The 27939-nt window shown below is 46.1% G+C and overlaps 2 protein-coding genes across 3 annotated transcripts; one reads left to right on the top strand and one right to left on the bottom strand.

Annotated features, from left to right (window-relative positions):
• The first annotated feature begins 17982 nt into the window (after nucleotides 1–17982).
• LOC123051630 (probable serine/threonine-protein kinase PBL7) lies at nucleotides 17983–22540 on the top strand. 2 transcript variants are annotated; one of them, XM_044474580.1, is made up of 5 exons: nucleotides 17983–18374; nucleotides 19959–20137; nucleotides 20287–20476; nucleotides 20940–21331; nucleotides 21440–22540. In XM_044474580.1, the coding sequence occupies exons 1-5, from the start codon at nucleotides 18275–18277 to the stop codon at nucleotides 21977–21979; spliced, it is 1401 nt and encodes a 466-aa protein (XP_044330515.1). In that variant the 5' UTR covers nucleotides 17983–18274; the 3' UTR covers nucleotides 21980–22540. The 2 variants fall into 2 exon arrangements, with proteins under 2 accessions (XP_044330515.1, XP_044330514.1); XM_044474579.1 differs by having other exon boundaries at nucleotides 18011–18374; nucleotides 20284–20476.
• Nucleotides 22541–22663: 123 nt separating this feature from the next.
• On the bottom strand, nucleotides 22664–26630 carry LOC123051631 (lipase). The gene is made up of 11 exons (XM_044474581.1): nucleotides 26476–26630; nucleotides 26161–26237; nucleotides 24889–24965; nucleotides 24706–24771; nucleotides 24452–24499; nucleotides 24256–24323; nucleotides 24067–24139; nucleotides 23810–23971; nucleotides 23446–23640; nucleotides 23271–23347; nucleotides 22664–23186 (listed from the first exon to the last, which is right to left on the bottom strand). Exons 2-11 carry the CDS (start codon nucleotides 26231–26233, stop codon nucleotides 22970–22972), a joined length of 1056 nt encoding a protein of 351 aa, XP_044330516.1. The 5' UTR covers nucleotides 26234–26237; nucleotides 26476–26630; the 3' UTR covers nucleotides 22664–22969.
• Nucleotides 26631–27939: the final 1309 nt, after the last annotated feature.

The raw sequence follows: 27939 nt of genomic DNA, 5'->3' as shown, positions 1-27939 counted from the left end.
AACTATATTCGGACTTCGGAAAGGTTCCGAGTGATTCGGGTATTTTTCGGAGTACCGGAGAGTTATGGGAATACGTATTGGGCCTTATTGGGCCATACGGGAAAGAAGGAAAAGGGCCTCAAGGGTGGCCGCACCCCTCCCCTTGGTCTGGTCCGAATTGGACTAGGGAAGGGGGGCGCCCCCTTCCTTCCTTCTCTTTTTTCCTTCCTCTTTTCCTATTCCATATGGGAGGTGGAATCCTACTAGGACTAGGGAGTCCTAGTAGGACTCCACACTTGGTGCGCCCCCTCCTAGGGCCGGCCTCCTCCTCCCTTGCTCCTTTATATACGGGGGCAGGGGGCACCCCATGGACACACTTGATATACGATATTTTAGCCATGTGTGGTGCCCCCCTCCACCAGATTACACCTCGATAATACCGTCGCGGAGCTTAGGCGAAGCCCTGCGTCGGTGGAACATCATCATCGTCACCACGCCGTCGTGCTGACGAAACTCTCCCTCAACACTCGGATGGATCGGAGTTCGAGGGACGTCATCGAGCTGAACGTGTGTAGAACTTCGGAGGTGCCGTGCGTTCGGTACTTGATCGGTCGGATCGTGAAGACGTACGACTACATCAACCGCGTTGTGATAACGCTTCCGCTCTCGGTCTACGAGGGTACGTGGACAACACTCTCCCCTCTCGTTGCTATGCATCACCATGATCTTGCGTGTGCGTAGGAATTTTTTTTGAAATTACTACGTTCCCCAACAGTCTCAACCTGCCCTGTCGCTCCGCCACAAAGTAACAGTCGGGGGCCGTCAGGAACCCAGGCCCACCTCTACCGGGATGGAGCCACCTGTCCTTTCAGCCCCCTCATCAGAATCACTTGCGGGTACTCAACGAGCTGACCCGACTTTAGTCACCACATGTGTCATGTATATAAAGTATATAGTATATACCCGTGATCACCTCCCTAGTGATCACGGCCCGATAGTATAGCATGGCAGATGGACAAGAGTGTAGGGCCACTGATGGAACACTAGCATCCTATACTAAGCAGTAGGATAACAGGTAAGGGTAACAACTGTAGCAACAATGACAGGCTATGCAGCAGAATAGGATTAACCGAAAGTAGTAACATGCTACACTCTTCTAATGCAAGTAGTATAGAGAAGAATAGGCGATATCTGGTGATCAAGGGGGGGCTTGCCTGGAAGCTCTGCTAAAAAGGAAGAAGTGTCGTCGTCGACGTAGTCGATCACAGGGGCAGCATCGGTCTCGGGGTCTACCGGAGAGAAGAGGGGGAAGAAACAGTATAAAGTAAACATAGCATCACAAAGCATAACATGGCAATATGCTGTGCCGGGTGTGACCTAACGTATGGCTACACGATGTAGGTGAAGGGGGAATTCAACCGGGAATGTATTCCCGGTTCGGACCGGTGTCAGACAGATAACCGGAGGGGGAATGTTCCATGTTCAGATAGTTAGAGGCATCTGACAGGTAAACGGACCGCGTATCCGGATTCGTTGGATTTTTCTGAGCAACTTTCATGTAGAACATTTTCATCGGAGTTACGGTTTAATTACTATGAATTTTCAAAGTTTAAACAATATTATGGAATTATTAATATTAACAAAAAAGGAATTATGATGTCAGGATTGCGTGGGGATGATGTCAGCAGTCAACAGACTCGCTGACCAGGTCAAAACTGACATGTGGGTCTAGCGGGGCCCACATGTCATAGACAGAGAGTTAACAGAGTTTTAAAACTAACTAAACAGAGTTATTTAGCAGGTAGGCCCCGCCTGTCATGGACTAATTAGTTTTAATTAAAAAATGTTTAATTAGAAGATTAAGCGACGGGCCTCGCATGTCAGCATCACAAAGACGCCCAGTCAGCACGTTGACTGGGTCAACCCAGTCAACGGGGCCCGCGGGGCCCGCTGGCAGTGACCTAGGGGAGGCCCCAGGTGTGTCACGTCAGCGGCGGCCGGCGGCACGTCGCCGGTGACGCCAAACATGGCGGAGGGCCTCGGACCTCGTCGGATTTCGCCTACGGGCAACCGTTTCGCGCGCGCGAGGGCGCGTTCGACCGAGCGGAGCAGCGCGTGTCGAACAGCGGTGGTGGCGTCGCCGGACTTGGCTGGAATCGGCGCCGGCGTCGAGGCCAGTGGCGGAGCGGCTTCGGCCGAAGACGGAAACGGCGAGGCAGTGCGCTATTGAGCAAAAGAGGAGGCTGGGGAGGATCTACGTGGTGCGGCGAGTCCAATGGGTACGAGCCCGTGACCAAATGGTCACCGGAGACGCGTCGACGACGAGCTCCGTGGCGATGCGTTCGGCCTCGTTGTGAGAGCTAGCTAGGGTTCGCGCGAGAGCAAACGGAGAAAGGTAGGAGGTAGAGGAGCTCACCGTGCGGCACACGGAGGCCGGTGAGAGGCTTAGTAGCAACAGCAGCGGCGACCCGGGGAAGAAGGCGACGGCGTTGGGGGTGATGCAGGGGGTCCCGGCTCGAGCAGGTGGTCGGGGAGGAAGTAGCGCGGGCCGGAGAACCGATTTGTCATGGGGACGAGGCGAGGTGGCAACGGTGGCCGCGGCTAGGACGGGGCCATGGCGACGGGCGCGCTCGGGATCGAGCGAGAGGAGAGGGGAGAGGTGGATCTGGGGGAGGGGAGGCGCAGAGGCGAGCGAGAGGGGGCAAGTGGGCGAGTGGGGAGGGAGCCCGAGGCGCCAGAGGGGTGGAGTCCTTACCCACCGAGGCGCCGACGGCGAGGTGGGTTCGGCGGGGACGCGACTTGGGCGCGCACGGGGTCGGGTGAACAGAGAAGACGACCGGGGAGGAAGATGGGCTGGGCCTGGTCGGGTGGGCCGAGGCCCAGGGGGAGGCCAGGGGCTCTCCCACCCCTTTGCTTTTCCTTTTCCTTTTCTTTAATTACCAGAGAAGGAAAATGATTTATCTGGGGACCCTAATGATTTAGGAAAAATGTGGAACTGGATCACAAAAGTCCAGTGCATTTTTAGGCACTGTCCAGAATTATTTTTGGGAGAGGTTTAGATTCATTTGGAATTCATAAATGAATTTGCATTTTAAATTGCTGGAATGGCACTGTTATAAATGTTAGTGTCCATTTTAGCATAAGAGTGATGTTGTTTTTCTTTACATCAAATTGTATTGGAATATTTGCTAAATGATGAACATTTTTCTAGCAACTTTTGTGAAACTTCAAATTTCACTTATGATTTGAATTTGAATTCAGATGGGAGTTAAAAAGAGATATTGAACAAAGGTGATTAAGCATTCTTTAGCCAAATGATTAGGCTTAATCACAGCGGGTTACGTTAGCATGACACCGGGGGTGTTATAAATCTCCTCCACTACAAGAAATCTCGTCCCGAGATTTAAGTGGGGAAGTAAAGAGTAACTTCGGGAGAACTGACCCTTATAGGGTTAACTATCTGATGAACAATTCAGGGAAAGAGGCAGAAGTAACTCTCGAGTTGAAACTTAATAAGGCATCGAGAGCAAAGTATGAGGGTACAATAGGAAGTTTCAACCGAATGGACAAACGATTGGTACCTGAACAGAGTGTGAGAAAGGGGGTCCAGAGCATCGGGAATAGATCATCTCTCGGAAGGTGGCTCGTGACAACACACAAAGCCAAGAGCATATGATACTTTGGAATAAAAGATATACATGAGAGTCAGGTTCCGATCCTGTGGAACTTTGGGTTATGGGCCCACCATGTGGGTTAAAAGTAGAAAGGGGGCCGATAGCAAGGCATGTCAGATGATAGACTGTCAGTTATGTTGCCAACAACGTTGGTACCAAGGGCGAGGGACGAAGAGAACTATTTTCCTGCTCGTTGAACAAGGCGGACCAATAGGCAAAGTTCTCGTCACCGGGATGTCAACAGCAATAATAACAAGGTCTTACAGACGAATTGTACACCGAGGTGTTTTCATAAGTAGAGAATTATTTCTGCTTATATCTTATAGATCGCAAGAAGGTTAAACAAACCAATGGAAAGGAAAAATGAAATTATCGGATTAGTCAGACCAATGGAAAGGAAAATGTGTTTACACACAAGAATTGGGGGTATATCCTTCCCCAGGGGAAGCGGAGCAGGATATACATGATATGACAACAAGTTCAAAAACATTTAGATAAATGGGGCGAGGGAAGAATCATGGTATTACACATACAACGGTGTTTGGATAATAGATCAAGAAACATCGACAATGTGCTTCCAATGTTCTTGTTAATATTCGGAATACCTCAGTCATGCTTCAAGGTAGCATTAACATGGTGTTCCAAGTAGGGGTTGGAGTTGAAGATCACAAGAAATACTCAATGAACAATTGCAGGAATAGCAAGGAGTCCAAGGTATAACCAAGACATGATCAAACATGTGTTGGAAAGAATACAAGGGGGTTGTCAATGATAACTCAAATCATTGAAGGTCAAGGATGGTATTTCTCACCATGAAATTCAATTGTCATCTCAACGGAAGTCAAAATGTTGATGCTGATCACGACGCATTTGTCGAGAGGCTCTATGAAGATGCCATCGAGGAGCGACAACATCAAGCAACGGGAAGGATGAAGCGAAAGGCTATTGGAACCACGGATATGATACAAGTTCAAAATCAAGCTTGTTCTTCGAGGTGAAATGGTAAGATGAAGAAGATCGACGTAAGCTTCGCTCATCGTCGAAAAGTTGTGCTCCAGGAATAAGGACCAGGTAGCACAGTTAAAATTAGCACGATAATGATATACCCTATCAGGCTAGGAATGACTTGAAGGATTATTAAACTCGTAAGCAACGAAAATTACTTAGAGTTGTTGAATCGGAGTGCGGGATCGATTCTCTTATCGGTATTCTCGAGTGAATGATAACTAAGAGCCCGGGGGGGGATCTGAAATCGGTGAGAAGTAATACTAGATGAATACTCATAGGAAGCAACACAGTTCTTTGATATCCTCGAGATACCAGAGGATAATACTCGAAGAAAGATCAAAATAGAGGTTGCGGAGATGTATTGATCTGCAGAAGACAAGTGATTTAACTTGTCTGAGAAATGGAATCAAAGGAGAACAATCATGGTCGGAACCACGATTATGAATGATCAAACCACCGATACAAGATGAACTTATAATAAGGGGTAATTATTTTTACGAGCAGCTTCCATGATAAGTTCTACATCGGGTCCATGGGCATGAACACAAAGGTTCAAGGTTGACTCCCACTTCGTCAATGCATAACCTTTCATTCACTCCTCGTTTTCGAAGAATTTGTAGTGCGAAAGATTTATCTGGTGAAGCACCAGAAGAGTATGACTCACATCTCTTTCGAGTTCACACGAATTAGTGAAGGCATAGGTTCAACCCGTAGGGGTATCTTAGGAACATATACCACAATCAGGAGTAAATAACTCAAGCTTGAAAGCAGAGCATGGTTGAGAAAGTAGAGGATACAATTTACTAAAGGCATTATGTATCCGAGGAAAGAATCACAAAGTTATTTAATATGAAGGACGATGTCGGATAAAACCCAACAAAGGATCCGGTGATCATCAAGGGATCCGATGTGAGCATCGGTACTCAACCAGAAGAAGAAGAATGCAAGGAGATCAGATTATAGAAACAAATGGCTAATTCAAAGCTCAATTGCAAAGGATTTATGATTTCCAAATCAAGGGATCAAAAGCAAACGCTCTGACTATAGATGAATAAGTTGAATAGACTTAGGGGTACAATTGACAGCAATTTGATTGGTCGAGAACCAGCTCCTGGTCAAAATGACATATGAGTCGGAAGGATAAATTCGAGGGCTCGACTGAGGATTGCGAGCAATCGCAACATATTGAATCAAGGAGCTCAAAATTATAATGACGAAGGATACTAATGAATATTGCTTGCCATATGGAACGCAACCATAATGCAAGAAGACAAGTATTTGCAGAGCAATAGCTGACATAGGGTTACCAGAAGATCAGATAGTAGTTCAATTCTTGTGAATCATATGAACACCTGGGAAGAACAGATACTCGGTAAGTGTGAGGAATTATCCATAGGGGGGTATTCAGGTGGCAAGGAACTGCAAGGCAGTAAGCTCAAAGAATTCTCGGAATAATGGAGAATTTCGAAGCATCTTGTAATAACAAGAGTAACGAGGAATAATTGTAAGAATGGCAAGTGTATGTAGTTTTCCATAGGGGTTGACGGTGGAAGGGAATCACAAAAGCGATGAGCACAAGTTCTTGAGCGAACATCAAGAGTATCCTCGGAATCTTCTGGTGAAGTAGGCGGTCATCTGGAATGAGGGGCTCTCCGGGAGGAAGTATTTGCGAGAACCTACAGTTAGTCTTTTTAGCAAAATCATTTAACCCGAATAGGAGAGAGTTCAGAGTCCCAGAGTAAAGATCGAGGAATAAAAGATCCTACTACCACCCAATGGCGACGTGGGCCCGTAAGACACACAGCCATGTTAGTAAAAAGTTTTGCAATGTCTAGACTCGACTTCGGCCAAGGAGTGTGGAAGGGGGATTCCTACAGGCAGTTGGCTCTGATACCAACTTGTGACGCCCCCGATTTGACCGTACACTAATCATGCACGCAAACGTGTACGATCAAGATCAGGGACTCACGGGAAGATATCACAACACAACTCTAAAACATAAATAAGTCATACAAGCATCATAATACAAGCCAGGGGCCTCGAGGGCTCGAATACAAGTGCTCGATCATAGACGAGTCAGCGGAAGCAACAATATCTGAGTACAGACATAAGTTAAACAAGTTTGCCTTAAGAAGGCTAGCACAAACTGGGATACAGATCGAAAGAGGCGCAGGCCTTCTGCCTGGGATCCTCCTAACCTACTCCTGGTCGTCGTCAGCGGGCTGCACGTAGTAGTAGGCACCTCCGGTGTAGTAGGAGTCGTCGTCGGCGGTGGCGTCTGGCTCCTGGGCTCCAGCATCTGGTTGCGACAACCAGGTAGAAAGGAAAGGGGGAAAAGAGGGAGAAAAGCAACAGTGAGTACTCATCCAAAGTACTCGCAAGCAAGGAGCTACACTACATATGCATGGGTATATGTGTAAAGGGCCATATCGGTGGACTGAACTGCAGAATGCCAGAATAAGAGGGGGATAGCTAATCCTGTCGAAGACTACGCTTCTGGCCACCTCCATCTTGCAGCATGTAGAAGAGAGTAGATGGTAAGTTCACCAAGTAGCATCGCATAGCATAATCCTACCCGGCCATCCCCTCCTCGTCGCCCTGTTAGAGAGCGATCACCGGGTTGTATCTGGCACTTGGAAGGGTGTGTTTTATTAAGTATCCGGTTCTAGTTGTCATAAGGTCAAGGTACAACTCCGGGTCGTCCTTTTACCGAGGGACACGGCTATTCGAATAGATAAACTTCCCTGCAGGGGTGCACCATATTTCCCAACACGCTCGATCCCATTTGGCCGGACACACTTTCCTGGGTCATGCCCGGCCTCGGAAGATCAACACGTCGCAGCCCCACCTAGGCTCAACAGAGAGGTCAGCACGCCGGTCTAAATCCTATGCGCGCAGGGGTCTGGGCCCATCGCCCATTGCACACCTACACGTTGCGTACGTGGCCGGAAGCAGACCTAGCCTAGCAGGCGTTCCAGTCCAATCCGGCGCGCGCCGCTCCGTCGCTGACGTCACGAAGGCTTCGGCTGATACCACGACGTCGAGTGCCCATAACTGTTCCCGCGTAGTTGGTTAGTGCATATAGACCAAATGGCCAGACTCGGATCAAATACCAAGAACTCGTTAAGCATGTTATTTTTAAGTATCCGCGGACGCCGACCAGGGCCAGACCCACCTCTCTCCTAGGTGGTCTCAACCTGCCCTGTCGCTCCGCCACAAAGTAACAGTCGGGGGCCGTCAGGAACCCAGGCCCACCTCTACCGGGATGGAGCCACCTGTCCTTTCAGCCCCCTCATCAGAATCACTTGCGGGTACTCAACGAGCTGACCCGACTTTAGTCACCACATGTGTCATGTATATAAAGTATATAGTATATACCCGTGATCACCTCCCTAGTGATCATGGCCCGATAGTATAGCATGGCAGACGGACAAGAGTGTAGGGCCACTAATGGAACACTAGCATCCTATACTAAGCAGTAGGATAGCAGGTAAGGGTAACAACTGTAGCAACAATGACAGGCTATGCAGCAGAATATGATTAACCGAAAGCAGTAACATGCTACACTCTTCTAATGCAAGCAGTATAGAGAAGAATAGGCGATATCTGGTGATCAAGGGGGGGGATTGCCTGGAAGCTCCGCTAAAAAGGAAGAAGTGTCGTCGTCGACGTAGTCGATCACAGGGGCAACATCGGTCTCGGGGTCTACCGGAGAGAAGAGGGGGAAGAAACAGTAAATATAAAGCAAACATAGCATCACAAAGCATAACGTGGCAATATGATGTGTCGGGTGTGACCTAACGTATGGCTACACGATGTAGGTGAAGGGGGAATTCAACCGGGAATGTATTCCCGGTTCCGGACCGATGTCAGACAAATAACCGGAGGGGGAATGTTCCATGTTCAGATAGTTAGGGGCATCTGACAGGTAAACGGACCGCGTATCCGGATTCTTTGGATTTTTTCTGAGCAACTTTCATGTAGAAAACATTTTCATCGGAGTTACGGTTTAATTACTATGAATTTTCAAGTTTAAACAATATTCTGGAATTATTAATATTAACAGAAAAGGAATTATGATGTCAGCATTGCGTGGGGATGATGTCAGCAGTCAACAGACTCGCTGACCAGGTCAAAACTGACATGTGGGTCCAGCGGGGCCCACATGTCATAGACAGAGAGTTAACAGAGTTTTAAAACTAACTAAACAGAGTTATTTAGCAGGTAGGTCCCGCCTGTCATGGACTAATTAACTAAACTAATTAGTTTTAATTAATAAAATGTTTAATTAGAAGATTAAGCGGCGGGGCCCGCATGTCAGCGTCACAGAGACGCCCAGTCAGCACGTTGACTGGGTCAACCCAGTCAACGGGGCCCGCTGGCAGTGACCCAGGGGAGGCCCCAGGTGTGCCATGTCAGCGGCGGCCGGCGGCACGTCGCCGGTGACGCCAAACACGGCGGAGGGCCTCGGACCTCGTCGGATTTCGCCTACGGGCAAACGTTTCGCGCGCGCGAGGGCGCGTTCGAACGAGCGGAGCAGCGCGTGTCGAACAGCGGTGGTGGCGTCGCCGGAGTTGGCTGGAATCGGCGCCGGCATCGAGGCCAGCGGCGGAGCGGCTTCGGCCGAAGACGGAAACGGCGAGGCAGTGCGCTATTGAGCAAAAGAGGAGGCTGGGGAGGATCTACGTGGTGCGGCGAGTCCAATGGGTACGAGCCCGTGACCAAACGATCACCGGAGACGCGTTGGCGACGAGCTCCGCGGCGATGCGTTCGGCCTCGTTGTGAGAGCTAGCTAGGGTTCGCGCGAGAGCAAACGGAGAAAGGTAGGAGGTAGAGGAGCTCACCGCGCGGCACACGGAGGCCGGTGAGAGGCTTAGTAGCAGCAGCAGTCGCCGGAGTCGAAGAAGACGGCGGTGACCCGAGGAAGAAGGCGACGGCGTTGGGGGTGATGCAGGGGGTCCCGGCTCGAGCAGGTGGTCGGGGAGGAAGTAGCGAGGGCCGGAGAACCGATCTGTCATGGGGACGTGGCGAGGTGGCGAGGGTGGCCGCGGCTAGGACGGGGCCATGGCGACGGGCGCGCTCAGGATCGAGCGAGAGGAGAGGGGAGAGGTGGATCTGGGGGAGGGGAGGCGCAGAGGCGAGCGAGAGGGGGCAAGTGGGCGAGTGGGGAGGGAGCCCGAGGCGCCAGGGGGTGGAGTCCTTATCCACCGAGGCGCCGACGGCGAGGTGGGTTCGGCGGGGACGCGACTTGGGCGCGCACGGGGTCGGGTGAACAGAGAAGACGACCGGGGAGGAAGATGGGCTGGGCCTGGTCGGGTGGGCCGAGGCCCAGGGGAGGCCAGGGGCTCTCCCGCCCCTTTGCTTTTCCTTTTCCTTTTCTTTAATTACCAGAGAAGGAAAATGATTTATCTGGGGACCCTAATGATTTAGGAAAAATGTGGAACTGGATCACAAAAGTCCAGTGCATTTTTAGGCACTGTCCAGAATTATTTTTGGGAGAGGTTTAGATTCATTTGGAATTTCATAAATGAATTTGCATTTTAAATTGCTGGAATGGCACTGTTATAAATGTTAGTGTCCATTTTAGCATAAGAGTGATGTTGTTTTTCTTTACATCAAATTGTATTGGAATATTTGCTAAATGATGAACATTTTTCCAGCAACTTTTGTGAAAACTTCAAATTTCACTTATGATTTGAATTTGAATTCAGATGGGAGTTAAAAAGAGATATTGAACAAAGGTGATTAAGCATTCTTTAGCCAAATGATTAGGCTTAATCACAGCGGGTTACTGTAGCATGACACTGGGGGTGTTACATGTGGCCTCGGCCGCCGCATGTGAAGCATTTGAACGAACTTGTCTTGATGGTCTCATCGGTTGGGATAGATGATGATGAAGCTTTCTTGAAGTTGCTTGTAGTAGGAGGACGACTTGAGCTTGTCGAAGTCTTCTTGTAACTTGACTGGTCGCCGTTGCTTGTAGATGGCTTGGTTGAGGTAGAAGGTGTTGGAGTCGTCGAAGCTTGATTGTTGGAGAGGCCATAGGACTTGGATGAGAACATGGCATACTTGAAGTCGTCTTGCACTTGGCGTTCCGCTTTGGTTGCTTGGTGCACTAGCTCGATGAGGTTTGAGTATGGTTGGAAGTCGGCAATCTTCTTGATAGGGTGATTGAGTCCATTCAAGAAACGTGCCATAGTTTGCTCATCATCTTCTTTGACATTGGCTCGTATCATGGCAATCTCCATTTCCTTGTAGTACTCTTCAACGCTCTTGGTTCCTTGCTTGAGTTGTTGGAGTTTCTTGAAGAGGTCACGGTTGTAGTAGTTTGGCACGAATCGTGCTCTCATGACATCCTTCATTTGTGCCCAAGTGGTGATGGGTGGTTCACCTCTTGCCGCTCGGCGCTCAATGACTTGTTCCCACCAAATGAGGACGTGGTCTTGGAATTCAAGGGATGCCATTGCGATCTTCTTCTCTTCTTCGTAGTTGTGCAAGCGGAAGATTTTGTCGACCTTCAATGCCCATGAGATGTACTCTTCGGGGTCATTGCTTCCGGTGAACTTTGGCATGGTGAACTTTAGCTTGCCATAGCGTTGTTCTTCATTGTGTTGGGGTCGGGGATGATGAAGCCCATGTCGTTGCGGATTGACAATCTCATGTTGCTCTTGGCGAGGAGGGTAGTCTTCCTCATGTTGCTCTTGGCGAGGAGGATTGTCGACCTCATGTTGCTCTTGGCGAGGAGGGGGTCCATTGTCTTCTTGCTCTCGATCGACTTGACGTTCTTGTCTCGCTTGAGGAGGAGCTTGTCGATCTTGACGAGGAGCTTGTCGATCTTGAGGAGGAGCTTGTTGATGCACACGTGCTTGGTAAATCCTTTCTTGAGCTTCGTCGCGAAGTGCTTCTTGATGTAGACGAGCTTGTCGGCCTCGATTGGCTACGGACACGACTTGAATCTTGAAGGGCACGTTGCGCCTCAAGTGCTTGAGCTTCACGTAGTTGTTGTTCTTGACGTTGCGCCTCGACATCTTGTGCATCTTGATGTTGTCGCGCTCGCTCCTCTTGTTCTTTTTGTCGTTGGCGTTGCCGTTCTTGTGCCTGCGCAAATGTAGCTTGGTTTTGACGATGTCGATGCTCTTGAGAGTCGGTGTCGTGTAGAGGATTGCGGTTTGCTTGACGGTCTTGACGCGCGGCACGACGAAGAGTGTTCGATGTAGGTGTACTTGAACCGGAGATAGTGTCGTCGGAGTGTCGACTTGAGCGGCTCCGTCTTGAAGAGGACGAAGTTGTAGAAGAGCGGTTGACCATCATGGTTCGGATATCTTCTTTGAGGGAACTCATGGATGTGTCAAAGTAGTCTCTTGTACGTTGCTCGGATTGTCGTAGGTCGGTGGCGAGGTTGTCAATGCGGTCGCCCAAAGCAAGTTGTTCTTGATGCAAAGCTCGGTGTGCGCCAAATAGTTGCGTTTTGGTGACGAAGGAAGACATGTCGTCATCTTGCTCCAATAAGAGTGGGTTGGTAGAAGTACTTGGCCTATCCATCATTCCAAACAAAGATATGTGAGTGGGAGAAAGAGAAGAACCAATACCAAATGTACCTTGACCGATGTTGAAGATGGATCAATGATCACTCAAAGTGTAACAAGGAAATAGCACAATTGGTACCAATTCTTGTCGGTTTCTCACACCTACACAAGTAAAAGCCTATGGTGGAGCTTGGTTAGGATGGTGGCACAAAATTTGATGCAATTGTAAGTGAGACTCAATAATGTTGGAAAAGATTCGCAACTTTGCAAATGCAACAAGTAGACCAATAGCAAGATAAGGTACACGAAAACACCCATGCAAATAGATAAGTGGGGTCGTGCAACCAAGGGTGAGCCAAAATGCGGAATCCACGAAAATGCTCTTGTTGCACAACACTAGAGAGACGCTAGCACGATTGCACAATAGGCGGATACGAAACTTGTGCACAACCTACTAAGCAAAATTGCACCGACTTCTATCCCAAGTATGCTATATGTATGATGTTTCTATGCTTTGATCCAAGATGATCGAGTATGACAATCTTAATGTTGTATGATGCTATGGTTCTTGCTTATAAGCTCTTTGCTTATCTTTCCTGTTTGCTTAAAAGCTTGTTTGGCTCTTTGTTGTTTGAGCTCTTTTCTCATGCAATGCTTTACGAACCAAGATAGCAATTGAGTATATGCGATGACAACTTTGTGACACAAGAGATGATACCAAGATATGCACCACGATGATTTGGTATGTATGCTATGGTAGAGTATTATCACTAAATGTGCACAAGTCACGTTGCCGACAATACTCAAAGGCTACTCTCGATGGGTAAGGTACGCAAAGATGGGCTATGTGGTTATCAAAGCAATGACAAGGATTTGACAAAGATGTCGTCGAGATTACCATCCTTGCTTACGGTTGAAGGTTTCAAAAGGATGAGATTGTAGTCGGTGTCTTAGTGCACGGTCTTCAGTACGTTGGCGAAGATGCCGCTACACCATGGACGGAGTTGTCGAAGTAGCGGAAATCGTCGAAGATGTACGAACTTTCTGTCTAAGTCGGAAGGTCCGGGCAAGACGGAAGGTCCGGAGGTTCCGGGATGGCCGGAATGTCCGGGCGTGGCCGGAAGTTCCGGTGGTCGCGAAACTGGCAAGAACAAAGAATTGGGGATCGTGGATTTGGGCGGAAAAACTTGAGGAAAAACCCAAATCCGAAGGGGAAAAGAAAAAAAATTGGTGGAAAAGAAGGGTGGGGAAGCTAGATCTACGAGCCACACACAAAATTCACGGATCAAATCCAACAAAAGTTCATCACACCAACAAATCACAAAAAAATTCGGGGGCTATTTTTGGTGGGAATTTTCGGATTTAGGACGAAATCAACAAAATCAAGCTAGAAAACAAAGGGTAGGGGCTCCAAAACGTGATCAACGTGGCTCATGATACCAAGATGATGTAGGGCGGAACCCTAGGGGCCGATCTTTCACGTTTGGAGAGGATCCCTACGAGGAACACGAAGAACGCGCGAAAGAACACGAGGGAAATCACGGGGGAAAACAAGAGAAACACTCAACCAACAAGAATATATCACACATGCGCTAGATCGATGAACACAAAGGTGAGATACAAGATCCAAGTCCAACAAAGGACGATACAAAGGTAACCGGTTCTTCTCCGTGAGGAGGTCTTGATGGGGCCACCCAAAAGGGGGTCTTGAATCCAAGGGGATCTTATCCGTAGAGGGGCCGCGGTCACTCTCGAGGAGACGATCCGTATGGATGAGCAAAAGCTATCCTCACATATGAGCTACTACTTTGCTAACCCTAAAACGTAGGTAGGAGAAGAGTATATATAGTCTAAGTGACGAAAGGGTACACTGGCCTCGGCCCAAGTCGCTGCGCGCAGGCAGGGCCGGAAGTTCCGGGTGAGGCCGGAAGTTCCGGGCGCCGGAGGTTCCGGGGAGGGTCCGGCCTAACCAGAGAGTTGGCGCGGGTGGAGCTGGGTTGGCGTCCGGGGGCCAGAAGGTCCGGGCTGGCCGGAGGTTCCAGGGGCCGGACGGTCCGGGACGGGTTCCGGGCTAACCAGAGAGTTGGCACGCCCGGGTTGGTCGAAGACGTCGGAGGCCGGAAGCTCCGGGTCGGCCGGAGGGTCCGGGGGCCGGAAGTTCCGAGCTCTGGCCGGAACTTTCGGGCTGTCCAGAGTGTTGACGCCTGTCTCTTCTTCTTCAGCCCTCGGCTCCGTGTCTTGAGCATTGTACCTGATCACACATAGCATCTCGGACTTAGGCAGTAGCCATGTCTCACTTGAAGAGGAGGAAAACTCAAGTAGGAGTGATGTCACCTCGGATTGAATAGCACGAGCCCTAGCTCTTGTCATGGGTCCACTTGGAGCTTGGATAGTTGAGGTGGTGTCTATGGGGATGATCGTGGGATGCTCCGCATCAGGACATGACCGCCATCACACAACCCCAACCAAGACATTAAACATAGCAAAAACTAGAGTGGAGCCCCTACCACCATAGGGGATCCGATCATCCACACCTTCACGACCAAAAGGCCATCGGAGGCGGCACAGACTGGCGGAGACGTTGAAGAGAGGAGAAGGAAACCTAATTAATAGTCTGGAACTCTTTTTTTAGGAAGAAAGAATACCGCATACGTATGTTCTATTGTATAATATTGTTTTTACTCCTCCTCGTTTGAAAATACACGGCATGCACGTCTTGTTTTGAAGCAAACGTGTATAATATTTCTAGTTATGGGCAATTCATTCTGCGCACCTTCATTCATTTCTAGTTACTAGCAAAATATTATTCCTTATCGTATTTTATCAAAGTTTGACCCACATATTTATTCACAAAAGAAAAGCTTGACCAAGTATTTAACTAGTAAAATATTAACGCAAGCCACCAAAAATTATATTATAATTTCTATTTGAATGTAGTTTTTAATGATATTATTTTTGTTGCGTATAACTTATATTTTTATTAGTTAAAATCATGATTAAAAAATAATTCTACAAAGAGGACTAGTAAGCAGGACGAAGGTAACAGATGTGTTAGTAAAAAAAATGGATCAGCCATGTCATTATATATAAGTTATAATTTTGTTCACCCGTGAAAGAAAGTTATAGTTTTGTTGAACTAATAGATTTGATTTAAAACCACCATTTTTATTTGACCAAATGCAAAATATTTTTTTTTTTAACAATAGCGGCCGGATTTAGGTAAGTCTGACCCTGCACTTCAGTCACACAACCGCATCACATAGAGAAAAAGCCTTGCGAACAAACTGAAAATCGACTGTATTATTGCTATCCAGAGCCATCTGCACTGTACTTCTCTGGCTAGCTACCCCATCCGCATGACATGTTCAGGCGGCAATATTGAAAGCATAATCATGCATGGCGACGTGATTACAGCGGGCCGGCCGGCTTAAACAAACCTGCGAGGCAGGCAAATGGGCGCACACGAGCCAGCCAGCCAGGCAGATCGACACCCGAATAATGCAGCTGGTCAGGTGACGACTGACGAGCTAGCTAGTCAAACGGGACGGGACAGAACGGGTGGATGCGCCTCGCTGGGCGTGCCATTTCGCAATGGCGACAGACGCGTATGTATAAAATCTCTTGCCAATTCACCGTTTGGCACCATTCGGACAAATGGATTTTGGTTAATGACCATGTAAAAATGCACGACAGTGCCATATATTAACGGAAACACTAAAAATCTGACAGATTTTAGGCATGACACATACGTTTTTCATGGCAATTTATATTGGCACATAATGAAAAATTTGTAGTGGAGCCCTATATTAAATGATAATACTCTTTCCAGTTGGGTCTATAAGTTAGGCATGGATTGTTTTTTACTTCTTCCATATGTTTTGCTAGTCAAGCTGAAGAACTGAAAACCCGTGTCCAACTTATAATCCGAACTGAAGGAAGCATTCAATGTGCGTGGGCGATCTCGTAAAACCTAGAAAATAAGGCTTGTAGTCGCCCAACCGGTACGCCTGACGCCCATCGAGAAAAGAAGGTTGTAATCGCTATAGCTAGGGTTCCTCGTAAGGGCTTTTGCTGCAGTCGATTCCCCTCCTCTCTGGGTGCTTCCGGCGCCAATGAGGTAGGGGGTGGGGGGTCCTTTGTCCGAGGGTGTCTGTATACTCTCCCTTCATCCTAGCTATAGCGAGGGTTAAGTCGGTGTCTAGCTAGAGATGGTGAGGCAATGATGCCATCGGTGACAAGTAGTAATAAGACCTCATTTGTCATGTCCTCGTTCCAGCGATGTTGTTTGGTATTGATGAATGGTGTGGGGGGCTTTTGTTATGTTACAGCTCGGGCCTCGTTCTTGTCCTTGTTTTCTCGTCTAGGTGACTGGCGGTTTCATGCAGAGGGGATGGCGCGGTGGCATAATTTTGTTCTCCATTTCCTTCTCCATCTAATAAAGCTCAACTAAATTTAACTTCGCCCAAAAGCTGAGAGGTTTGTGTCTCACTTCTCTGTCTAAGTAAATTTATGATTCCTACATCCCTTCTGGTTTATAAGGCTTATCTTAAATATTTTAGTTTTTTCGTTTTATAAGTCTCAGTTGTATTCCTATTCATCATATGTTTAGATTTCAAGGTGCATTAAATCGTTGCATGCAAGGATTAAGAGAAAATTTATCAATGCATTTAAAAGTTTTGTTCATTCATTGGTCACGCATGGATGCATTGCAATTAATGCATTGGTAAGCACAATTTTTTGAGAAAAACGAGTGCACTAATTGAGTATTTTTGTAAACTACAAAAATATTCCACCATTCATCATCCACCTTGGTTGGTGAGATTTTTGAACTGTGGTCTATAAACCGGAAGAGAGGGAGTATCTTCTAGTCTTCCTTGGTGCCAAATTCTCTCACACGGCAATCACAATCTAGACAGAACCACTGCTTTTTCAATCTCTTTAGAAATTTATTCCAGTCTACTGATGAAGCTCTTTAGATCGTGGTCGTTGTCTGCCTATATCGACGACTTCCGATCCGCTACCTTTTCAAGCTTTTGAGTTTCAGCACGGTTGCTCCTGTAAGACGAAGCCCAGCCGAAGGATATAAAAGGAAGACAATGTTGATTTAATCAAGAATTTGGCATAATTTTCTATTCTTTAAAGAGTGATTTCATAAGGGTTATTTTATTTAATATATATGGCTTGAGTGTTCCTGCGAAAATAATAATGACTTCACTGTGATCTCGGTCTAGTTTTCAATAGCCCAGAGCGCGTATTTATGATAATATGCATCCATGTTATAGAATTTTATTAGATATTTATTTAGTGTTTCTATAGAAGACTATTCCCTCCGTTCATAAATATAAGATGTTTTAACTTTTTTTAATCAAATGAATATATACATGTTTTAGTGTTTTTATTCACTCGTTTCAATTTGTATGTAGACTACATTAAAATATTCAAAACATTTTATACTCCCTCCGTCCCAAAATAAGTGACTCGACTTTATACTAGCTTTAGTATAAAGTTAGTACAAAGTCGATTCACTTATTTTGGGACGGAGGGAGTATTTGTTAATTTATTGCAAACTGTATGAACTAATGCTTTTGACCTTTGCGAATGAGCATATACATTGCACCGAAGGATTCAAAAGATACCAGGTGAGACGGCATTTTTGGTACCTGTCCAGCCTTGTGTCATGTCAAACCCCTATATCGAATATTGGCATGCCTTAGACTACGAGCAATCCCAATCAGAATAGTTTTAAATTTCTTGTTGAAACCATAAAAGGCGCCCCTTTTCTGTAACCATCCCCCGCTTTAGCTCGACAAAATGACAGCGCAACTACCTCAGCTCAGCTCAACTGGCCACCAGCAAACTGCCTCGCCAAGAACACTTCAACTGCCATTATAATATTCACGAAATTTGCCCTCCCGAGCTGCCCTTTTGCTCCACGCCTCTCCGCTCTCCGGTTTTGACTCGCCATCCATCCCCTCTCCCCAGCTCCCCCCAAAATTTTTTCACTTTCCACGCCGGGGAGATCAGCACGGTCGGCGGTCCAAAGATCGCCGGGGTTTCTTGGCCGGCATTTTCTGACGGCCGCGGGAGATGAGCTGCTTCCCGTGCTCGGGCTCCTCGGGGAAGGCCGGGGAGGATGCGGCGGCGCTCTCGCCGTCGCCCCGGCCGTCGGCGGCGAAGCCGGCGCCAGGTAACGCCCGCATCTTGACTTGACTTGTCCAGTTTCTGCGCAGACCGGAAAGGGCTGATCTTTTGGTCATTCTGATTCCTGTCTTGTCCGTTCAGATGTCTGCTGATTTTTAGTGATTTCTGAGCATTGATTCAGGCATAAAAAGGTTATTGTTCCTTGACGGTACAAGAGGCCTAGCTGATCCCTAATTGCCAATTTTTTAGAACACCTAATTGCCAATTGGTTGGGGGCGGTTGAGTCGTTGAAGTGGACATGGATCATGTGCTTAACTGTAGCATCTTGATTTATCGGGCCCGGAAACGGGGACTAAGCGAATTAGTTTTGTATATTTTGATTCCCTGCATGTAGAAGAGCATATACGATCACGGTAGATGATTCATTTTATTCAGATATGCAGATGTTAGTCCCAAACTCCCAATTCTTGCTGAGGTAGTGGTGGTGAAGGGGACACACAAAAGAACTATATCTTGGCAGAAAATTGTATTCGAGTTTGTTGTTTCTCGCCTGACGTTGCGTGAAAGGGAGAGAAATGTCTGATGTGAAGCTTGCGGTTGCAGTGATTTTGTTACCAAACTTTCTGTCCGAAGCAACCAAAGAAACAAATGTTGATGTGTTGCTTACACTTGTTGTCTCTGACTTAATTTTATCACCAAACTTTCTGTCCGAAGCAACCAAAGAAACAAACATTTACACTTGTTTTCTCTGACTGATTCCTTGGGGTAGCTAATGGGTTGCGTCCAGATGAATTGAATTAAATTTCACCCTTTGCCTAGTTGTTGGGGCCGATTTACAGTTTGAAGCAAGCGCCCCAGTTTAGTTTTAGTTGCTGCCAGCTGGAACATGCAAGTCTGATCCTTGATTACAAGTACACAAGATCTTGTATATTTGTTTCTCCCTGTGGCTGCTGCAATTTCTCATCTACCTGCAGCCAGAATTATTTTACATCACATGATATTGATGTTGTTTCCTGACAGGATGATACATGAGATTTATGTGATTAATTATTTTTCTCAGTGTACGGTGGTACTGTTATGCAGAAGTAATAAATATGTTTCTCTGATGCTAGTTAAATTTCTCATGAGGTGATATGGCACTGGTTTTCATTGTACATATCTGCTTGGTGTTTAAATTGAAATAAAATAACTACAAGATCCATAAAGTGCCGGTGATACCTTTTTTAATACCATTATAAAAAAGGTCTGCTTTTAATGGGATGCTTATGATCATGAAGGTATATGGGGCTACCTATGATACCTTTGTTCTGTACGACTGTACATCACTTCAACAACTCAAAAGAGTAGTATCTTGCACTTTAATTCAACTTATGCCACCAACTTGATGACATTAAGTGTAAATGGCAGTTCTGGATGAGTTAGGGCAGTAGAGTATTCGACAACAGATGTGAACGCGCCAACAGGTCTTCAGGTCATCAAATGTTAGATATCTATTATAGCTGTTTATGCGTCATGGTTCATTTCTTTAGGTCCTTGCCTTTTATATTTCCTGGACTGTATGATATTTGCATTCAAGAAAGCTTATAATTGAGGAATTATATGCTAATGTTTTTCTGGTGGGTGGGTCCAGATGGATCCAATTCTCGTAGTTCAAGCTCTGTTCGCAGAGGAGGAAGCATTCCACATGGCCCGGCAAAGATTTTCACTTTCCGGGAGCTAGCTATTGCTACCAAGAATTTCAGAAAAGATTGTTTGCTGGGTGAAGGCGGCTTTGGTCGCGTCTATAAAGGACACATGGAGAATGGACAGGTTTGTTATCTCTAGCCTTGTTAACTTTATTTCCCTTTTCTGTTAAAAAGAGCAACGGGTGTTATCTTTCATGTACTGCAACTTAGGAGATAGATTTATTGGTAATTTCCATGACGTTTCTTACCCATTTTGTCTGTGTCATTTAGCAGGTTATTGCTGTGAAGCAACTTGACAGAAACGGTTTCCAAGGAAATCGTGAATTTCTTGTAGAGGTTCTCATGCTAAGCCTCTTGCATCATCCCAATCTTGTCAGATTAATTGGCTATTGCGCAGATGGTGATCAGCGCCTCCTCGTTTATGAGTATATGTTATTGGGATCGTTAGAAAATCATCTGCATGGTACGCTTCTCATTGTATGGTTTCCTGTCGTATAAAAGTAATTCTCAGTGGTTGATTGCAGTTGGTATTTACATATTACCAGTATCTTGATATTTAGTTGGCTTGAGCTTCATAAAGAACATGTAAGAGCAACAACTTCTATACATGTATAGGTGTGGTAAATATGCAGAAAACCCCTTATACAATGGGGATATCACATGGCTAACATATACAACTCTAAAAAAACAGATAGTGGTCCAATTATTTCAGCTTCCTTAAGGGTCAAATCACAAACGATTTCAGCTTCAGTTTCAGCATTTTCAAATTGATTTATTACCTGTTACATTTGACATCTTAGTTATCCGCCATCCAAAACCTTTTCTAGAACTCTAAGAAAAAATATACACGTTGTTCATCCCCTCAAGAAGAACTTGTCATCCATATTTCTTCTTTTGTACTAACTCATGGATCACTCTCTGGACAGACCGCCCACCAGACAGGGAACCCCTTGATTGGAATGCAAGGATGAGGATAGCTGTCGGTGCAGCGAAGGGTTTGGAGTACCTGCATGATAAGGCAAATCCACCGGTCATATATAGAGATTTCAAACCATCAAATATTCTTCTGAGCGAAGATTATTACCCGAAGCTGTCTGACTTTGGGCTTGCTAAACTTGGCCCTGTTGGTGAAAACACTCATGTATCAACAAGAGTTATGGGAACGTATGGCTATTGCGCTCCTGAATATGCGATGACAGGGCAGTTGACAGTAAAGTCTGATGTTTACAGTTTTGGTGTTGTGTTCCTTGAACTTGTTACAGGTCGGAGAGCCATTGATCACACCAAGCCTGATGGGGAGTCAAATCTTGTCGCATGGGTACGTTCAACCGCACTAAGTTACCTCCCATCAGTTTTGGTGTAGAGGGGATGAACATTTTTCTCATTTCTTCATAGGTGCCAAGTGTCTGATCCATATAAATTGCAGGCTCGCCCGATGTTCAGAGACCGTCGAAAGTTCTGCCAGATGGCTGATCCGTTGCTGCAAGGCCGGTATCCCAAGAGGGGTTTGTACCAGGCTTTAGCCGTTGCAGCAATGTGTTTGCAGGAGAAAGCGGCGTCCCGGCCCCTCATAGGGGACATTGTCACTGCACTTTCTTATCTAGCTTCCCAACATTATGATCCGAAAAGCTGTAGGACCTGCCCGTCTACCCCAAGGGCGAAAGCACACCGACGGACAACCAGTTGTGTTCCTGATGCTCAACGTGCAGCTGACACGCTTAACTGGGACGCCGTGGACTTGAGGAGAAAGGATTCTAGAGGAGGGGAGTTTGAAGAGGATCTCAGTGAAGGCTGCTGCAGTGGCAGTAGCTCTGGGAGGAATGATGGCTTGGATGTGCCAGTACTGCTTGCCCTGCACAATGGGAAGTCTTACGGTGAAGCTGATAGAGATCGCAAGTCTGCCGCCAAGGTCGATGCCCACGAGAAACCGAGAGCAGACCCTGGCAAATATAGCAGGCAGGTTTGAATTTGATGGCCTTCACGAACGGGCGGTGTTGCCGTTAATTTTGCCAGGCATCTTCACACCTGCATTGGTGAGGGGTGAGTGCTTCTCTTCTCTGTGGTTACAGACCAGCACTCTTCTCTCAGCCAGGCTTGTGTTTCCCCACTCCTGTTGACCATACATTACACTCCATGGGTTTTTGTTGTTTCTACTGAACACTTATCACATACCGTATTGCGAAAGGAAGACGCTGTTCAACTGCTGGGAACCTTTCTCCCAGGATGCCTGCTTCGATCAATAACAGCGTCACTCGGCATATAGAAGATCACCCACTTTGTATTTATCGCCTAGGATAAGGTTTTCTTTGGTTTTTGGTATTGCCATATATGTTTGTGCATCGAAAAAGAGTTGTCTTGTAAGTAGATCCTGTTATTAGAGGATTTTCCCTTTTGTCCATACCTTGTAAGAATGTATAAAAGGAATGATGATCTGTAGAGGATATATCACAATCAGGCATGGTTGTACAGACTAAAGTAAACCATATACAAGTTTTTTGGAGTGTAAATATGAATGTTTTAGTTCTAACTGCTGTGAAAGGTTGCCAAATACTGGAATCTGAATAAACAACTATTCAGAGCAGAATTTGCCTCTTTTTCTCAAGAGAGGGTCAGATTTCAGTTTAGAATTCTATGCCACATCTAGTAGACATTTCATGGCAATGTTCTCAATTTATTCTGCTTTATTTCCCAGATTGGAGACATCTGTATAGATATCTGCATGGGTATTGTATTTTTTACAAGATGCAAACACAGAGACGGATCTTTCGTGCATCCGACAAGAGTTTACACTCTAGAGCCTATAATTCGTGTCTACATTCCTACATATTCACAGGCTATGAAAGAACAATGTACAACCCAATTTGAATGAAATTCCCCAACTGAACCCCCCATCTTCAAGAGAAAGAAAAGGCACCACCTTCTGCTATAAATTTTGATGTTAACAGGATGTTGTATGCTATATGGAACTGCTCCAGTCTGTCTGCACGCTATTCTCGACAATGGAGACCTCGACGCCGTGCTTTGTCATGATGATGTTGCTGGCGAGATCCTTCCGTAGTCGCTCAACACTTTGTGCTGTGATGATTCTGCAGGTGCTCCAGTCATCTGATTCCATATCGACTCCCAGGTATGTGAAATGGTCCTGAATGCTCAAACTCAGTATGGAGAGGCACCTAGTAAAATGATCAGTGGGGAAATGTTAGAATTAGGAGAAGAGACAGGCAATTGAACTGCAAGGAAGGTCTGAGCTGTAAAACCTGCAGCAGTTTGGGTCTTCGCCGCTGGCATCACAAATCTGTTCGGTTGTGTTGTCGTCAGAATCATCGATCCATACCTGAAATTTGGGCGGAATAAGCATAGCACAGAGATGAAGCCCAGGGACTGAGTTGATATCCAAGAAAGCGTAATTATACGTTTGTGCCCAAGGTATACCTCTCTTGGGAAGTGGTGGTACGTCAGTTTGGAAAGAAAGGAGAAATAAGGTGGCAAATGCGGCACGATATCATGTCCGTGTACCAGTCGAATTGTGTTTGGCACATATTTGGCAAAGTAGGAGGCGAAAACAGCATTGCCAACACGAGGCTGTCCGAAAGTCATGAGTTGAACATTGTCGCTTCCGAGCTTGATCTGTGGATAGGGTTTGAAGAGAAAAATCAACAGCTTACATAATAACAAGCCTCAATTATTAGAGTGCTGGTGTTAGGAATATGATGCAAGACCGCACTTTATAACCTGGAAGGAATTAAGAGTCTGGACATTGAATGTATTTGTGAAACATTGAATCTTGTGTACTTACAGCAAGATCGAGTGCACAGAAGGCAGCCATGGCTCCTCCCATTGAGTGCCCTGTGACTATGACGCCGATATCCCCATATGTCTTTCTTGCCTTGTGCACAGCACTTGTGATAGCTAGACGCAAAATTGTATTATTATAGGAGGAGAAAAATCCACTGTGCACCTTTAACCAGAGTAGTAGAAAGTCTTTTAGCAAAAGGGTGCATCTGCCTTTCCTTTTCTCTTTTAAGAAAGTATAAACAGTTTATTGGCAATAACCTTTGCATTTGGCATGTCTGGATAGCTTAGATCAAGCTGCTTCCATACCAAGTCCTTGATCCAATTCTGCACACTGAGCAAGCAAATCTAAAACATAAATGACATGTAACTCAAGAAATCAGAATAGTAACACATAAAGCATACCGGTTTAACTGGGAATACTAGAAGCACATGCAATTTTATTAGTACCTGTTCTCTTGAGTCCCTCTGATTGCAACTATTATGGCATTTAGATTGTGAGCTACACCGACAAATGCCTGTCACATTGTTCACCCGTAGAATGGCAGGTAAAAGGAAGGCCATATCATGAAAAGTTCAGTACACTTGATAAGAAATATGCCGGAAATTTATGACAACTTAAAATGGAGTGTGTTAAGATAGGAACCTGCAAGCAGTTCTCCACATCAACAATTAGAGACCTCATCTCGAAGTCCTATTTCAGAAGTAGGTGAATGTATAAATAAGAAAGGACAGATTCTATAAGCTGTATAGTTGACGGGCTGCTGCATATGACACCCAACCAACCATTGGCGAGCATCTTGATAGATCCCTTACTGTTTGACAGTTGTAATTTCAGGAAAACAAATAAGCACCCCTAGATAGATATGAATGGAAGAGAACAGTTGGAAGGTTTCTTACTTGAGTCAAGTCATTGCATCTTGAGCATGTCCATGTATACAAAGCTGTTAAATCTGTCATATACACCTGCAGACAGTATTTAGTTAATTTGACTTAACAAGATTCTAGATAAAGACGAACTAAAGCTCCATTTAGAAAGCATGACATGCATTTAATGGAATAATGAGCATAAGTTTAACTTACAGCCGAAGCATATTCCACGATGGTCTTAGCAAGAGTATGATCATATATAAGACTCTGATCCTGATTGACAGAGAACTCTGCGACAATGAAAACAGTTAGTTTACTAGCATATTAAATGATGCCATCTTGAGCACAAGTGCAGAAGATCAATTTCAGACATAAGAAGATGCCAAAGCAGATGGACAAACATTTACGCCAAGAAAGACAAATTGAACAAAATGAAAGCAAACAGAATAAATGACCCCAATTGATTTTTGCCTGTCATATCTGTGGCAGCTTCTAGCACAAGTTCGCTTTGATTCAGTTTGTGCATATAATATCTGAGGGATAGAACAAAAGTAAGTTCTAATTACCAGGAGAGGTTAAGCATGAACGGGTGACAGCCAAGTTAAAAGGGCATAGATGATTCAATTTCACCTATTCTCTGAAACCACTTATATTCACAAATCACAGAATCCACCTAGAGCAAGTGGATAACTGAAAATATTGCAACGATATGAGTACATGACAGACAGAAATCAGGTGGGGGGCTTATCAAATAGGAGTACTAGGTTAAGTGCCATATGCTGTAAACGCACTAGATCTGTCAAGCCAAGCTCCAAAAGAATCTATGATGGTCTTTTGCTGTGAATCACTGAAAATAATGCTTAGATATGGCAGCTAAAGATCAATTGGGGGCATCGTGGATGATGCTAGTAGAGTCCCCAGAGCAAGTCAAGCTCCACAACAGTACAATGGTTGTTTGCTGCCACGGTTCATCATCAACTCGTTCTTCTTAATTCAACCCTTTTATTTTCTAGAGATGACCAACCAATATGCAACCAGAACTCCATTTTGTTAACAAGGCACCAGGTAAGTTCCAACTGTCGGCCACCTAATTTCCTTTTCTGTCCACACAAAGATAGTACAACTTTTTCCAGATGTTTGGATACAACCCCCAAGGCCCCAGCCACAACAAGAAGTGCATTCAATTAGTTCAGTTGTTGGCCAGTGTGCTGCTAACAGGCAATCAGAACTCGGCGAAATTTACAGGGAGCAGGGCAATTTCGTCAGTGCCACAGCTGCCCCCTTTCTCTCCCTGCATGATTACACCTTTTGAAATGCCTGCGTATGCACTGATATTCATCTATGCTTGCTTCAATCATGGCAGTCAGAATGAACTCAGTAAACAGCCCGATCGCTACTGAATTAGTTAACACGTTCTTGGAATTCATTTGAGGAAAACTTAGAACAGTTACCCAACAAAAAAAAGAAAGATAATCGAGGTCATACCTCTTCTTCCATGACAAGCCGAGAGCAGCAGGAGCACCAGGGCCAGCACAGCGACCCGCCTCCGTCGCTCCATGAACCTGCAGGGCGCATCTCCATGAATGAGACTACCATCACACGGACAAGAGAGTGGAAAACAGCTGTGGGAGCTGAGTGGGGAATCCTCGGGAGCATCGAAATGCGGAGGCAGAAAAGGAAGAATAAATGGGCGGCGTCCAGGACCAAATTGACGAAGACCGAGCTTGGATTTGGCGACTCGTGAGCAGAACAAGAAGGGGGGAGAAGGAGAAAGTTGAGGAGAGGAGACGAATTTGGTACCTCGGCGGCGGCGGCGGCGGCGGCTGGAAATGGGTGGGAAGAAAGAAGGTGAGATTGGATTGGAGTTGGAGGCGAAGAAGCCGGTGGCGGTCGCTGAGCTCTATTAATGCGGCGCGGAAGGGAAGATGGAAAAAGGAGAATCGAAAACGAAAATGCTATTGGAGCCTCAGCTCATCTACTCCCCTATAAATAAATAGTAAATTCGAAAAAATATGAATTACTATTTGGACATCGAATATGCTCGGGTGCTCGTGTGGAATTTCATTCGAAGACGACATCCGTGGCGCTTTGAAAATTAAAAGGATTGCTTAGGAATGCCTGTTTTCGAAGCTTTCTTCGGAGTTAAATCGTGTCTTTATATTTTCGGAGCTTCCCAATATCATCTTGCCATGAAATTCTGCACGCATCTAGGACACTTGTGCATTTTCGGTGCTAGATTTTAAAAAAACTGAACCTTTTAACCATTTTTTTGTTTACTATGTACTATTCTTCGTTCATAAATATATGATGTTTTAACTTTTTCTAAATTAGATGCGCATAACATGTTCTACTGTGTTTGTTCACTCATTTTGGTTCGTTATAGTTTATATTAAAATATTTAAAAACATCTTATAGTATTTCTATAAATAGATAGAGTATAGAGGAGCTCAAGGTCCGAAATGCCGTCGTCAAAAATAGTATGTGAGTTTATGCGCGTGCATATGAGCACTTGCGTTTGTATTACTGTGTTAAAAAAAATAGCGTGCTGCTTGTTGCCTCGGCGAGAAGAGAGGAAAGGGAATATGCTCCGGGCCCCCTACGCAGCTCCCCTCCCTGATGCCGGATCCTCCGGTTATGCTGTTGAGGTCCGGTAATGGTACGGCACGGTAGGCCCCAAACCCAAATCTTTTATCCTGGCTGCTAATAGGAAACGGGATAAAAGAAATGGTTTAGCGTCCCGCGGAGGAATCCAGCGGCTTCACGCAAATGATGAGCTCAACAGCGACGTCTTTGGCTTCTCGGGAGCAAAGATGGTCGAGCGACCCTTTTTTTCTTCTTCTTTCCGATAGTGGTTCTCATATTTTATCCTTTTCTTTCTTGGTGAAAGCGTTTTTATCTTTGCGACCAGCAGCAGTGGTTGCTGACACACAAACGCTATAGAGGTAGCAGCATCGGTCCGACACGGAAGCGGTTACGTGCGGCGAAGCCTCGACGGCGGAGAGGTGAATTTATTTTTTTGCGGGGACGGATGAAAGCCGGTGAGCGGCATCGTGGAGGAACCACGCCGCGCCGGAGTGCGTACGGCCTCGATCGGCGCGAGGAACGGGAGGCTGGCGAGAGAGGTCCAGGGCCGGCTGCGTGCTGCCGCCCTGCCGTAGGTGCAGCTGGACCGCCCACGTGACGGCCGCGTGGCGCGGAGGAGAAACGTCGCCGGCGACGGGCGCGGGCGCCGCCGCCACGCGTGAAAGGAAACGCGATTAAAAA

The sequence above is a fragment of the Triticum aestivum genome, chromosome 2D (assembly GCF_018294505.1).
Source record: "Triticum aestivum cultivar Chinese Spring chromosome 2D, IWGSC CS RefSeq v2.1, whole genome shotgun sequence".
Classification (NCBI taxonomy): Eukaryota; Viridiplantae; Streptophyta; class Magnoliopsida; order Poales; family Poaceae; genus Triticum; species Triticum aestivum.
The sequence above is the reverse complement of the archived record's forward strand: the minus strand, read 5'-3'. Positions and strand labels throughout refer to the sequence as shown.

Bases quoted from the DNA above. Each gene is read 5' to 3' on its own strand.
- LOC123051631 (XM_044474581.1), bottom strand. From the start codon at position 26,233: ATGGAGCGACGGAGGCGGGTCGCTGTGCTGGCCCTGGTGCTCCTGCTG. The intron at 24,772-24,888 runs GTAAGTTAAACT...TACTGTCTGCAG, and splicing joins TCGTGGAATATGCTTCGGCT to GTGTATATGACAGATTTAAC. The intron at 23,641-23,809 runs GTAAGTACACAA...CCCTATCCACAG, and splicing joins TCTGTGCACTCGATCTTGCT to ATCAAGCTCGGAAGCGACAA.
- LOC123051630 (XM_044474579.1), top strand. From the start codon at position 18,275: ATGAGCTGCTTCCCGTGCTCGGGCTCCTCGGGGAAGGCCGGGGAGGAT. The intron at 18,375-19,958 runs GTAACGCCCGCA...GGGTGGGTCCAG, and splicing joins GGCGGCGAAGCCGGCGCCAG to ATGGATCCAATTCTCGTAGT. The intron at 20,138-20,283 runs GTTTGTTATCTC...TGTGTCATTTAG, and splicing joins GACACATGGAGAATGGACAG to CAGGTTATTGCTGTGAAGCA.